The sequence below is a fragment of the Paralichthys olivaceus genome, chromosome 22 (assembly GCF_024713975.1).
Source record: "Paralichthys olivaceus isolate ysfri-2021 chromosome 22, ASM2471397v2, whole genome shotgun sequence".
NCBI classification, from domain to species: domain Eukaryota; kingdom Metazoa; phylum Chordata; class Actinopteri; order Pleuronectiformes; family Paralichthyidae; genus Paralichthys; species Paralichthys olivaceus.
In genome coordinates this window covers 11,100,466-11,114,058 of record NC_091114.1, presented here as the reverse complement: position 1 = coordinate 11,114,058, position 13,593 = coordinate 11,100,466, and the positions used below count along the sequence as shown (strand labels likewise).

At 41.0% G+C, this 13,593-nt stretch overlaps 1 protein-coding gene, 1 long non-coding RNA gene and 1 other non-coding gene across 3 annotated transcripts; all 3 read right to left on the bottom strand.

The window, feature by feature from the left end:
- Positions 1-64: 64 nt before the first annotated feature.
- On the bottom strand, positions 65-136 carry trnaa-cgc (transfer RNA alanine (anticodon CGC)). Its single transcript has one exon. It is a non-coding gene; the product is annotated as a tRNA-Ala (tRNA).
- Positions 137-817: 681 nt separating this feature from the next.
- Positions 818-3,090, bottom strand: LOC109642552 (uncharacterized). The gene is made up of 4 exons (XR_011239902.1): positions 2,925-3,090; positions 2,413-2,515; positions 2,218-2,319; positions 818-2,009 (listed from the first exon to the last, which is right to left on the bottom strand). It is a non-coding gene; the product is annotated as an uncharacterized lncRNA (long non-coding RNA).
- Positions 3,091-4,107: 1,017 nt separating this feature from the next.
- On the bottom strand, positions 4,108-12,685 carry coro1b (coronin, actin binding protein, 1B). The gene is made up of 12 exons (XM_020107385.2): positions 12,457-12,685; positions 12,195-12,337; positions 10,617-10,822; positions 10,260-10,382; positions 9,564-9,693; positions 7,619-7,800; positions 7,406-7,525; positions 7,119-7,223; positions 6,886-7,031; positions 6,339-6,396; positions 5,926-6,255; positions 4,108-5,474 (listed from the first exon to the last, which is right to left on the bottom strand). The coding sequence occupies exons 3-12, from the start codon at positions 10,818-10,820 to the stop codon at positions 5,352-5,354; spliced, it is 1,521 nt and encodes a 506-aa protein (XP_019962944.1). The 5' UTR covers positions 10,821-10,822; positions 12,195-12,337; positions 12,457-12,685; the 3' UTR covers positions 4,108-5,351.
- Between the last annotated feature and the right edge of the window lie 908 nt (positions 12,686-13,593).

Sequence of the window (13,593 nt, the reverse complement as noted above, 5' to 3'; positions counted from 1 at the left end):
TTGAAACAATCACATGAAAAACACTTCTCGTGATGTGCGTTTTAATCTGAAAAGGAAAAAGAAATGGAGATGCCGGGGATTGAACCCGGGACCTCATACATGCGAAGCACGCGCTCTACCACTGAGCTACATCCCCATTGGCTGACAGAGGGCTGCCAAATTTGCTATATAATTGAATTAGTGTAAAAAGTTGTAGAAAATATTATCTTGTTGTTATATACTTTTTATATACAGTCTAGCGTGGTTACTACAATTGTGTGATGTTGAGTGTGATTTTTACACAGGCTACTAATTGTAAATGCCTCATTATAGATTTGTATAGTATGGTAGTTGAAATGAGCTCAGTATTCTTCATGTGCAAATGCATCATGTGATAAAATACCATTTTAAACAAATCAAAAATAATATGTTTTTGTATTTTTACTTTTGATTCTTCAAAATACTTTTAACTGTAGTTTTGCAGAAAGTTACTTTTACCACAGTAGAAGAATGAGAGACAATTGGAAATGTCATTAAACAGCTCGGCCAGATCCACAATTATTTACCTGTATGTTGACACCTTCAGTTCATATGTTGTATATATATATATATATATATATATATATATATATACAGTACAGGCAATATATGATTGTTGTTGTAGGTTTTGCAAAGGCAACATTTTTTTTAACACATATAAAGCGTGAAGTATATTGTAAAGTAACCCTCGGCCCCCGCCAAAATATTCTTTTCACTTTCACATCTGCATTTTCAATAAAGTTCCTATCATTGTTCTGTCATGTGGGTAATCAATGAACTTAAGTAAAAGAAGAACATGTTGAAGTCTGTCTGTATTATTTTATTTCCAAAAAAGCATTTGAAGCAGTTAAAGATGTACTACACTCCACAACGTACTGCATTACGAAGGCTGACATAACAATGCAAAATCTGATTTCTTAACAGACTGAGTCAGTTTTACAAAATAAAACACAATATTCTTAAACAAACTGTATACATCTGTATATTTATACCAGCTTCATTCACCAGTCAGCTTTTTATTTTGATGCTGCAACAGGAAGTGTCTGTAACTAAAAGCAAACCCATAGTGGATGTTTTATAGGCTGATTGCAGTATTTATTATTATTTTTTCCAGAAAGGATAAGCATTTCTATTACATTTTCCTCAGCCTTCTTTGTATTTATACACTGAAAAAGGAAAATTGCTGACCAAGTTAAATAGAAACAGGCCACTTCAATTGGTAACATGAGTTAAGTTTGTGTAAATGAACGTTTATAAGTTATATTAACGCAGTCGAATCATAATTTGAAAAACTAATTTGTGGAGAACCCACTGAAGTAGTTTTATGAGCTGGTAAAAGATCTTCTTTGATCAGTGCACCTCCTTCTTCTGTACTCACAGAGAAGTCACCTCCCTCTCCATTTTCTCCTCTTCAGACCAGATCGCACTTCCAGAAAACTGCTTCAGGTCAATCAGCAATCCCGACTCTCCTCTTCCCTCTCCTTTACTCTTCACTTCCTCCTCCTTTTCCTCCCTTTTAACCTCCATCTCCACATTTGCCTTTCGCTGACCCGTCAGCCTAGTTCCCTCCCCTGCCTTTGAACCCACTGAGCTTGAGGTACAATGTGAGGTGTTATCGCCTTTTCCCTGCTCCATATTATCTTCCTCATCCTCCTCCTGGCTGCTCCCTTCGCTGTCACTCCCCTGGCAACCCCCCTCCACCAACTGTCCCTCCTCATCTCTGACCTCCTGCATTTCCTCCTCTTCCTCATTTGAATCACTGCGAATCAATCCGAGACCGGTCCCAAGAGCTAGTGCTGCAGCCCTCCCCTGGTCCATGATCCATCCTTTCTTATGCCACATGCGGCGGATGGTGTATTCTCCATTACTCTCCTTGTTCAGCTTCTTGTAGAAGTAGAACAGTAATACCATCAGGCCTACTAGGCAGAAACAAAGGATTATGATAGTCTTATTGGTTTGTGATCTATCATGCACAGTAGAGTCAACCATGCCTGAAATGAAGACAGAAAAAATGTTTGTTAGGAGTTAAAATGTCACATATTCAGTGCTTGGATTTCATCACTTCAATTATTTTTCAGGTTTTCACATACAATCTTATGCAGAGAGTTTGGACCAAGTCAAAAAAAAAAATCCTCTGAGTTTTAGTAAACTGTTAATCACACAGTACTGAGTCAGATTGGATTCAGAAATGTACCGCACCTCTTTCGCAAATTCTCTGTCAAGTAGAAAAGTCCCACTGGCTTGGTGTCTCAGTTCAAGGCTGGTTTTTGCCTTCAACTCGGGCAAATTTACATCCGGGATCTAGAAAAGAAAGTAAAGTTAATGATAATACATATCAAATATAGCCTGAATACGTCACAAATTATGTGGGAGAGTAAATATTAATATACATACATATTCTGGAGATATAACAAGAAGTCTGTGTGAACTTTATCTCTGCCTGCATGCATGTGGAATGACAGGAAACTAGCAGAGCGCTCACAGCATCGCTCGTTTCCTGTCAAAATTATAATTAAACAGCATCAGTCAGCTAAGTGTGGAAGAAAACTTTTTTCAGTCATGGTTCAGTGACTGTACTAAGATACATAAAGTACTGCAAAAACAAGTTTTAAAATACTAATAGGAGATGAAGTAAGATCACTGAACATGCACTTAGAGCTGAAAAGTATGAGGGTAACTGACCTAAGTGGTAAATTAATGCCTGTAAGGCTGTAATCATAAAACCATCTTACATGTACATTAAGTAATGGTTCAAGAGTTTAAAATGTGAAATATTAAGATTATGCATATGGAGTTTTAATTGTAGAGAGGTATTTAGTATTTAGACTATTTAGATAAGAAGAAAATGTACAAAACTATTGTTAAGAATTATTAAAACAGAAGAAAGTAAATTGTGAAATACTCACTGAAGTCGAGAGCGGGAGATAAAGTTTGTGCAGCCAAATGTGTAGAAGAGTCAGGAACTGAGTGGTGACACAGTAGAAGTGTGAGAGACAGAGAGAGAGAGAGAGTGTGTGCATGAGATGTGGTGAGGGGTCTGAAACTCTGTAGATGGTGGAAGGTGGGTGCAAAAGGCATCGAGAACAGATTGAAGACAAAAAATCAAGCAGCAATTTTGACTATTCATGGAAATAGTCTTTTGTCACTTTCAGTGTAGATTATTACGCAACATATTCTGAGTACATATACACATTTTTACTTGATTTCATGTGTAATGAACATAATACAATGGTTTCCTGTGACACGTGAAGGATGCACTGTCATTTTTTTAAATGGGTTGTAGTATCAGCTCATTATAGGGGAGCAGAAGAGAAGGGGATGATGCCGGGGCGTGTAAAATGTCAAATTCAAATAACCCCAAGAATTACAGCCTGCTCCAGATGATCATTTGATTTAGGCAGCATTTATCATGGTTGCAAAGATGAGAACCAATCAGAAGAACGCACAGAGTTCTAAAGCTGCATGCAGACTGTGAAACAAGTCAGCCACATCCTGTTTTCTGCTTCAGTGGCCACAGGCGCAGCCCCTAGCAAAGACGACTATCTGTATTTGCCACTGAGGGACCCAAAACACCCACGATTGTGTGGTGTGCAGAGCATGAGGCCTTTTTCATTTACAGTTGGAGAAGAACTGTGCAGTTTATATGAAAGGTTTTCTGCTGAGTCTAAAGAAACATTTTGGCGGCATCCAACGTTTGTAACGTCTCAGTGTGTTGTAGCTCTTTGTCAACAATCCAGATATTAACACACTTTATAAAACTACAAACAAGAGCAACATGGATTTGAAAACAGCTTGATAGTGAAGTGTAAAGTAAATCTGAGTGTCAGGTATTACTTATTATCTGTTGTGCTTAATATAGGTCTTATATTTCAAACCTTGTGTGAAACGTTTCACAACTTAAGCCCAATTCAGAAATCATCTTTATCTAATCATTTTATCCGAATGAACATTTGTGCATGAAGGTTTTGGTTGCTTCAGTACTTGATGAATGCAGTATTTGTATTTGTGTTTGCATACAGTTTGGCTAGTAAAGCAGCAACCACCTTACATTCAACTAATAAATAAATAAGTAAATAAAAAGCCACTTCATTTATACAAAGGAGGAATGAATATTTATTGAGCTTTCACAATGTAGTCTCATTTAAAATGCTACTGGTTTCACAATTAGTGTTAGGTCAGTGCAGACAGAAATATAAATCACAAGATAAGTAATGAATGGAAAAGCTTGATGTGGAATGTACCATTGTTGCACTATGACTGGCTGACTGACGAAGAAGTGCCTTTAAATGTAATGGCAAAAAAACACAAAACAAATACAAAACACCCCCCCCCCCCAAAAAAAAATCAGTTTCAACACCATTACAAATGCAAAATGTAGAAAATGGGTTAGAGTAACTTTTTGTAACGTTTCTTGTTGCTGCAAAACTGACGATTTGAATTTAGTGTGTTAACAGCGAGACTGTAACTCATGTTAGAGTTTTCATTTGAAAAAATGCTCAGGAGATGTCACGACTGACAAGTGTAAAAGAAGTTTAAGGGGCGAGCTTTTTTCTGCGTATTTTTTATCTTTACAAACTCACAAGCGGTACCTTTTCATCGACGACACGGAATTACACTACACATAAATATTAAGCTACGCTCTCATCAGCTAGCGTTCAAACACATCGCTCCTTCAAGGTCATGATTTGTTCGCCAGAAGATTTTCCTACCGTCAACCTCACACACAGCGTCCTACAAGTCAAACAAAAGCACAAGTCACGAGATGAGTTAATGATAGAGGGTCTGATTTGACATCACTGTTTAGCAGCTTTAACTACCTGATTAAATAGCCCTAATGGTTACATTTGTGAGCGCGTCAGAGAGGAAGAAAATCATATTAGAGGTACTTAATTGCTTTGCTATAGAATATGAACCTTCATTAGCTTGAATATAACGCTAGTTCCTAGCTTGTGTATTAATTTGAGGCAATGTGCCGGTGTAACTGCTTCATAAACCTTCAAAATGAACACACTGAATTTTGCAAAGCTCCAATATATGCACCACCAAATAGCTGCTACTACACTCCCTCATAAAACCAGACATTATTCCACTGTTAAATTTCGCTCTACGCAGATGACACCTGGTTCTCCGACCAACAATCTGGAAAACTTACAGAAACAAATTGCAGTTTTGTTTTCACTGCGATAGTTGACTTTAGCTGTAAGCCACTGTGAATCACAGTTGTACACTACATTCTCCCACTTACACAGCTTAAGGAAAAGTTGATTCTAGTAAGGCTATGGTCTATGGATTTCGAGGGAATGCCCTCTGAATGTAGTGAGTCTCCCGCGTCCTCATACGTCCCCATCGTCAATCCGAGCCAGCTGACGCTCCAGGAGCTCGATCCTCTGGCTCTGAGCGAGAACAACGGCCCGCAAAGCCTTCATTTCTGCCAACAGCTCATTCAGCACGTCATCCTGAGGAGAGAGAAGAGACAGAACATGTCAGGAAAATGACTCAGAGCATGAAAGACATGGGGTCAATGGGCCTCATGTAAGAAAGTGTTGGTGTACTTTCTCCTTCATATGGCGAGTTTGTCCGATTCAACAAACAAATCTACCTTCAAAAAAGTGTGTAAGTGACAGCTGCGTATGTTCATTCACGAAAATGGCATCACGGAGTGAAAAGAAGTTCAGAGGTTGAAGTCCTGATTTCAGAGACGCAGAGAGGACAGTCTAGACTTTTTCAGAAGTGGACTAAGATACAGACAAAAGCAGCACCTTTACACCTTTACTTGACATAAAGAAGAAAAGTTTCGATATGAAAAACGCTTAAAAAAACATCTCTGGTCTGCATAACTTATGAACATATCTCTTCATAGGAACGGCTCTTCCATTAGGCCTGATATGTCTCATTCTATGGACTCACCTCTCTCTTTGGCCTCTCCACATTTCCATCTGTGTCTCTCACGGCTACTCGTGGCTGTGGTGCCTCTTCTTCCGGCTCCTTGGTGGGCGCAGGTGTGGGAGCTGCTGCGTTGCCTGAGGACGGCTGGGCAGCCCCGGCACCAGAGTCCTGTGAGGCGAGCTTGGGCTTGCTCCTGAGGGTGTCTCTGTGCTTGGATGGAGGGGCCGCGTACCCACCGCTCAGGGAGACCAACAGCGGCGGTGCGTCCTGCCCGGCGATCCATTTGTCAGCCAGGAGAGCTGGCTCCGAGCTGGCAGTGTCCGGATAAAGGTCTCCCTGAAAAAGATCCGACTGGGGAGGCAAGATAGAGACGGGGTGAATAAGTAAAGTGTATTAATTGTTATAATGACGTGCTCCAATTGTTAATGTCTTACCTTGCGTGGTACAGTCATAGAGACGGGTTCCACTTTTCTTTCATGCAGTTTGTAGAACCTACAAAAATGCAGGGAATTAGAAACCTTTTAAAGTGGTTAAATCTCCTGTAATTCTATATTTACCCATGAATTTCAATGAGGTAGTGTTTCTACAGACTTTCAGACTTCCATATGATATCACTTATCACTTTTGTCTATATATTTTTATAAAGTAAATTGCTTTTCATATACACAAAGGAGTCCCAGTTAAGGTGAAACTTTTACTCATTGGATTTTCCTTCCAATCTTTACAAATGAAATCTTATCTCATGAATCAAATAAAGGCCTCATTCTGGCTTAGCTCAATGTCATTAATGAACCAATCAGACCATTGGAACGCCCTCCACCCCTCGAGGGTCTGTGTCGCTTTTTACCACATACACACTGACACAGCTTTTATCAGGATGTTTTGCATCTTGTGTCTTTTACTCAGCGTCACATTTTAACCCAAATTTGACCGAAACACTAGGAAGGAAAATATACATCTGACTAAATATACTGTACCTACCGGGCAATTTCACACTTGTTGACGTCCACGCCTCTTTTACTAAGAAAGCCCGCCCCTCGCTGCGGCTCCTTGCTGCTGTACAAGCTGAGGAAGTGAACATACGGGGATTCATCTGTCACCTCAAAATACCGGATGGTGCAGTCCCCCTAAAAAACAAGAAGATAAAAGAGAATGAAGATGAGTGCATCAAACTAAATATGACCAGCTGGGCGAATTTGTGTTTGAGCATATACCTTTCCACACAGGTAGACCATGTTGGTGTCAGGGTCGTAAAAGGGTAGAAGAACTCCATTACTCGTATCTATTTCTTGTACAGTCATTGGTTCTGAGAGATCTTTCTGTAAGACACAAATATTGATCCGATACTTATTATAAGTGCTTAATGTCCATCTAATGCATCCCAACCTTCACTAAACAAAGGGCAAACTATTTCCCACAAACAATGTAATTACTGGATGCAAGTAGTGCACATCAGAATTTTCTAATATTGATGTAATACCTCGGGGTGCTAGCGACCTACCATATCCCACAGTGCCATTTGTCTCTCACTCATACGACTGAAGCCTGTGGTCAGGATCTTCCCATCAGAGAGGAACACAGCTCTCATAGGTCTGCTACCGTCATGGACCTTCTCTCTGACCTGGCAAAGGAGAATGGAGCACAATGGGATTTCTTTACTGTCAGGATATGTGCACGCATAATGCGCAACTGTACAACCTCTGCAAATATTCACCTTGAGGACAGTGTTTCTCCGAGGGTCGATGACGCGCAGGGCCTTGTCTTTGCAGACGGTGCAGACAGCGCTGCCGTCCTTATTCCAGCTGACACTGTAGATCAGGTCTGGATGGGCGTCGCTCAGCTGGTACACGAGCTCCCCCGTCCCCACGTTCCACACACACATAACGTTATCACAGCCTGGGGAGAGAGAGCTGAAGAGCTGAGTACACAGGAAGGGAAAAATGTTCACCCTGACCATTACAGTTAAAGAAATTAGTTTAAGGTTCTTTACATGACTTTAAGTCAAAGTTCAGGAGGCAGGCAATTCAATTAAGTGCATGAATGCTGGATGAAGAACATAGAGGAGATGTCTGTCTGATATTTACTCTGGAGCGAGGACATGAGGAGCAAAAGGCTGACGGTGGAAGTTTATGGAGGATGTGGTCTGATTTTTTTAAGAAGGACGCAGACGGAGGACACCGATTTTATAGATGTGGAGTAGGACACAAGACGTTTGAGGCTTGAGTGGGGAGATCTGGGAAATGGTTATAGATGTACTTTCCAATAAGTCCTTGGGGTTCATTATCACGCTAACCTTGGGCTGTTTAACAGCAAAGCATTTTATTGAGGAGTGTTTATGGCCGTGCTCTTAAATCTTAGGTGCCTGTTTGCGAATATGGGGACAGAAGGCAATTGGCTCACAAGCTGATGGCATCTGCTGGATCCTCCTTGATAACAACAGATACGAATTTGTAACTGCCATTTGTCAGAACTTAGCTACATTTGAAATAAAAATCTGACGACAGTTTCTAGGTCCTTTGCTCATATTCTCCGGATACTGCCAGTCAAATTTTCACCTTTGGGTCTTTTAAAGGAGATATTATGCTCATGTTCGGGCTCAAGTCGAAATAGAAATGGTTTATTAAATGCCTCAAACACTTTTAGCTCCTGTTTTTTTTTTTCCCCTTCCAGCTACAGTCCAGTCTGCTCTGCTCCTGCTTTACCTGGCTTTCCTAGGGAGCGTGCCAGTCCAGCCGTTGGGTGTGCAATATGCAAACATGGGCCAGCAGGACATCACAATGTTGGTTGGGTTTTCTTAGAGCTTCAGGTTTTATGTGGTGGAGAGGAGCTCCCTTTACTGTGGATGTTAGGTTTTTAACTTTGCATAACTTTTACATACACAAAACAAACAATACTACATACTAGAGGAAAAACAACTGAAAAGCCTCATATGTCTCCTTTAACTCAATAAACACTTAAGTTTCCAAACTGTAGCTTTGATTGATACTTAGAGCGAAAAAATGCTTTGATTCAGTGGCAAGTTTAGGGGGTTTAATCCAATTGAATGTTGCTTATTTGAGTAAGGGTGCTTTAAGATGGCGAGTAGTTGCGTAGCAAAGTACAAGCCGGTATGTTAGGGAGGTTGCTTTCTTAATTTCTGTTACATGTTTGTTAGATATCTCCTCTTTGTTTACTTTAGTTGGTCTTGTAAATTGCACAAGCATTATTAAATTTCATGAATTGGAAAATGAGGCACTGTAAATAATGCGAGCGTGCAATACCAGCAGCTCACAATGTCACACAGGTTTAACATGAATTGTGTATCTAATAACTTGATGATCTTGATAGTCTTGTACATTTGCCAAATGAAACCTAATCCATTGCAGTTGCAGCAGAGCGTAGTTATATTTCTGGTTAATCCGGTCGATCACGCGTGACTGTAAATCTGCACTGCATGAATTCCTGAGCGAGACATCCTCCGCTTAACGCAGCAGTGTTTGAACAGGCTGTTACTGAACACCAAATACTTACAGAGACATTAACATACATTACATTTCTGGGGATTTAAATTGGTAAACAACTCAAGAATGACACATAATGATGCCAAAAAAACGAAGAAAAAATCCAAGAAGTTATTTTAAAACCAATATGTGGAACCAGAAAGTGACGAATGGCGTTACCTGCAGTGAGGAGGATGTTGAAAGCGGTTGGGTGCCAAGCCAGGATGCCCACTCTTTTACTGTGGCCCTCCAGGGTCACAATGGCCTCATTCATTGGACTTGTCAGGCCCCCGTCTGGGATCTGCCACACCTACAGGCAACACAACAGGCATTTGTTTATGTACAACAACATGCATTCATGTAGAATACCTTTAAATTGGCTAACACAATTTGTTCTTGGTCACAGAAAAGAAAATTGGTGTTCCAAAAACATTAACTGCAGCAAAACAAGGACTAAAGAAATGCATTTTCTCATTGCTGAGGGTGAACGATGACATTTTTCTTTTTTCTGAGCTGAAATGTGCAAGAATTATGAAGCTACAGCCAAGAGATGGTTATCTTAGCTTATCACTAACACCAGGGGAAGTAACAGCCACGACATAATGACTCATGAAACCTCTAATTTTTACATTTTGGTCTTTTGTACAAAATAAACAAACACAAGATATAACTGATCAAATGTGACTTCAGCATAAAAACAAAGACATGGAGGCGGAATGCCAGCGTCGTTGTTTTTCACCACGTTTTTGGGCCAATGCGAGGAATTCTTTATAAATCGGTCGGACAGTCTTTGGTTATGTAAGGCAGCAAACACCAGCGGTAACTAAGTGCCGCAAACCACCAGTGCACCCACAAGCCTTGCGACTGGGAGGATACCTTCACTGTGCAGTCCTCTGAGGCACTCGCAATGATATTGTCGTCATGAGGCGACCACTGGATGTCCAGCACCGGGGCTGTGTGGCCGCACACTGTCGGACAGGACTGGTCGATTCTGCCGCTCTGTGGGAGGAACAGAAAGTTAGACTGTGACACTGTGACAGCTCGTTTGACAAATATTTTACATTTTATAGTTTAACCTTTGTCCCCTGTTTGGATCTGTAGAAATGCTGCACAAGCATTAGCTATATGTGGAGTGAGAAAACACTTATGGTAGCAGAATGGACGACTGAAGCTTTTTAAAAGTATTGATCTACTGTTAATCTGATACTGGACGTGATGCAGAGACGCTCGGACCTTGCTGATGGGAACAACGAGGAAGGCTCCTCCTCCGCCCGACTCGATGATAACGGCAATGAATTTGGGGTTGACCGCGCAGAGGGAGGTGTCCCACGTCACACGGGACACTCTGACGTCGTCGATGCAGTGCTCGGCCTTCCACGCCTGAGCAAAAACATGGCGGAACTTGCTCTGCCTCACCACACCTCGCCGGAAAGACATAACTGTGGACAAAGAAAATAAATGTCAGACATTTGAAAAACAAGGAGCAGCAACGCTCTCCTTCCAGCATCTGAACTGTGAGGAGTTACTGCTTTTTAATTCTCAGTTTCATATCGTTGCAACTGTGACAAAGATGATCTCTGGAGTTTTTTCCTACTCGCTGATGTTTTATCGTCCAAATAATCGATTACATCACACATTAGAGGAGAAGCTACAGGGTTTTGCTCTCTAGCTTTCATTTCGTGTCTTTTTGAGCTAACTTAGTCTCAGACTGTATTTCGGACCGTCAAACTACTTCTGCAGTTTTTTTATGGACCAACATGCAAATGCATTTTTTTTTTCACTGAACTTGTGGTTAGTTTGTTTGATATCTCCACCAAATAGATTGTCAGCAGTACAGGTATGAGACCAAAACTACTCTGCAGATCATCATGAAACTTAGTGGAAGGACGCAGAATGGGTCAGGGAAGAGCTAAAAAAAAAAATCTCTTTTACATTGCAAGACAGGGGTTTTTTCCAAGATTTGTGTGAATTTCTTAAGAAATAACGCAATAATCTTAATATATAGGAGACTGACATCAGTGAGTATGATTTGGGGCAGGTGGGTTGAATCTAAGGGGAAAGTTGGGCCTCAGAGGAGGTATATGCTCTTTTAAGTGCCATTCTAATATCTCTTGTTGTTATCTGTCATATATTAAATACTTGACAAGCACTTCTCAAATGTATTATGTTTCCATTCCATTGTTCTTTAGTTTCGTCTGTAAATTCCATCACACATCTTTAGACCAGCCTGCGAGAGAGAGAAAAGCTGGGTTTGTCCAAACAGCAGGGGAATGCTTTCATACCGGGAGTCTGTCCTGCAAAGTACAGTCAGGCTTCAGTGGACAAAAGGGCATGATCCGCCTGAGACCAAAACATGCTAAGGCCCTGAGGGGGTTGGTCAGCCAGAGCTGCTGAAGTAAGAGAGCCAGTAACTCTATATGCCATCTACCTAATGCTTCACAGTTGTCCAAGCACATTGTAATGAGCAGGAATGCAGGAAATAGTCCAAATTGTGCTTGTGGGGATAAAACTGATCAAGTGGAAGCCATGACTGCAACACATGCATGGGTATTCAGGTCTGAGTTGATAAATGATGTGCTGCCATTGTAGGATCAGACATTTAACAACCTGCTTTATGGTCACAAAGCATTTTACACCATTTAATCGCATTGTTGTCTGCACACAATGCAAGGAAATGGGGATTCGAAGGCAGGAAACTACCAGTAAAGGCAGGAGTAACAAAGGGCCGAACAAAGGTGTATTAACTCGTAGTTAATCCAGCAACGAGACAAGGAAACAGCGGGGTCATTATTCTCGAGTGGACGAGCATACCTGGCTTTTTTCAGCAACCTCTCTTCACTGGGGAATGGATCGCCAAAGACTCGGGCGTGACAAGAGCAGGCCAATAAAAATAATCCACCGCCAGCAGCAGTAACTTAATCCTCTCCTGTGTCCAAGCAGTCGACAGCGCAGACCTGTGAGAAATCCGCGAGGAATAAAAGAGCCATCCGAATTATTAGCCACCGCGTTTAATACTCATTTCCCGTTGGATTGTGCGTAATTACGCATGAGCGCGGAGCCTAAGAAGCCTGACCTGGTGGAGCATGTCCCGTGCCGATGGTCTCGGCATGAATGGAAGCCGGCTGAGGGCGACGATGATGATGATGATGATGATGATGGAGTGTGTGTGTGTGTGTGTGAAGAGATGCAGACGCTGCTCGCTCCGTCTCTCTTTTTTTTTTACAAGCGACTGTTTTGGAGCTTGAGCAGAATCCCAGACACTTCCGGTCCTGGCAGGATGTGTCAGAGACACGCAGGAGTCAAGAGCGTTATCATCCGGTTACGTCCACATCCTCCGTCCGTCTGCTAAACCGGATGTAACGAATATATTAGCTGGTGTGATTAATAATATACAAACAAATGGATCAAAGCACAAGAACAAATTAAAAAACAAGTTGAAAAATTAAAACCCAACTAACTTTAAGTGTTTTGGAATTATTTTGAATAAAATGTGTATTTTACATTTTCGTGATAACCTCTTGCTTTTAATTTTCTTTGATATAAATACACTTTTAACAAAAACAAACCTTGAAAAGTGTCCCTTACCAGCCACTGTTGTTAAAAAATACATTTTTGCTTTTATTGACATGTCGTTGTGAAATCGGGGAAGATAGGCAGCCAACGCTCGGAATCGAACCCGCGGCTGCTGCAGAGGGATTCAGGTCTTCATGTGTTGGGGCGCCCCCTGGCGCTCCTGAAGTGAAGTAGCTTTGTTTTAAGAAGTGCTGTATATATTAATATATCACGTAGTATTTATTATTCATTCATTTCTCCGTTGCACAGTCGATTAAAGCAAAATTGCACTAGAAATCAGGATAACTTTATTTTATTTGGACACGTTATTCTGAGTTGTTTCTCATCATCTCTCACATCAAGATTCATGAACATTTATCTTTTACCATTTTGTTTAAAATAGCAAACGTAGCAATTAAACCAATTAGAAAAAAAATCACGTGGTTTCCATGGCTTCCTCCGTAAGTACTTTATTTTCCGGGATCATATCTTTTATCATAATGTGTGTGTTTAACCTCTTTATATTTAGTCTATGGTTTTAAATCATTGACGCTCTGCTCAGTTGAACCCTGCAGACGCTTTATCTTCTTGTGACCGTGGAACTTTGGCGACATCTAGTGTCGGGCACATTATCTGCACATTATTATCTTCATACCAA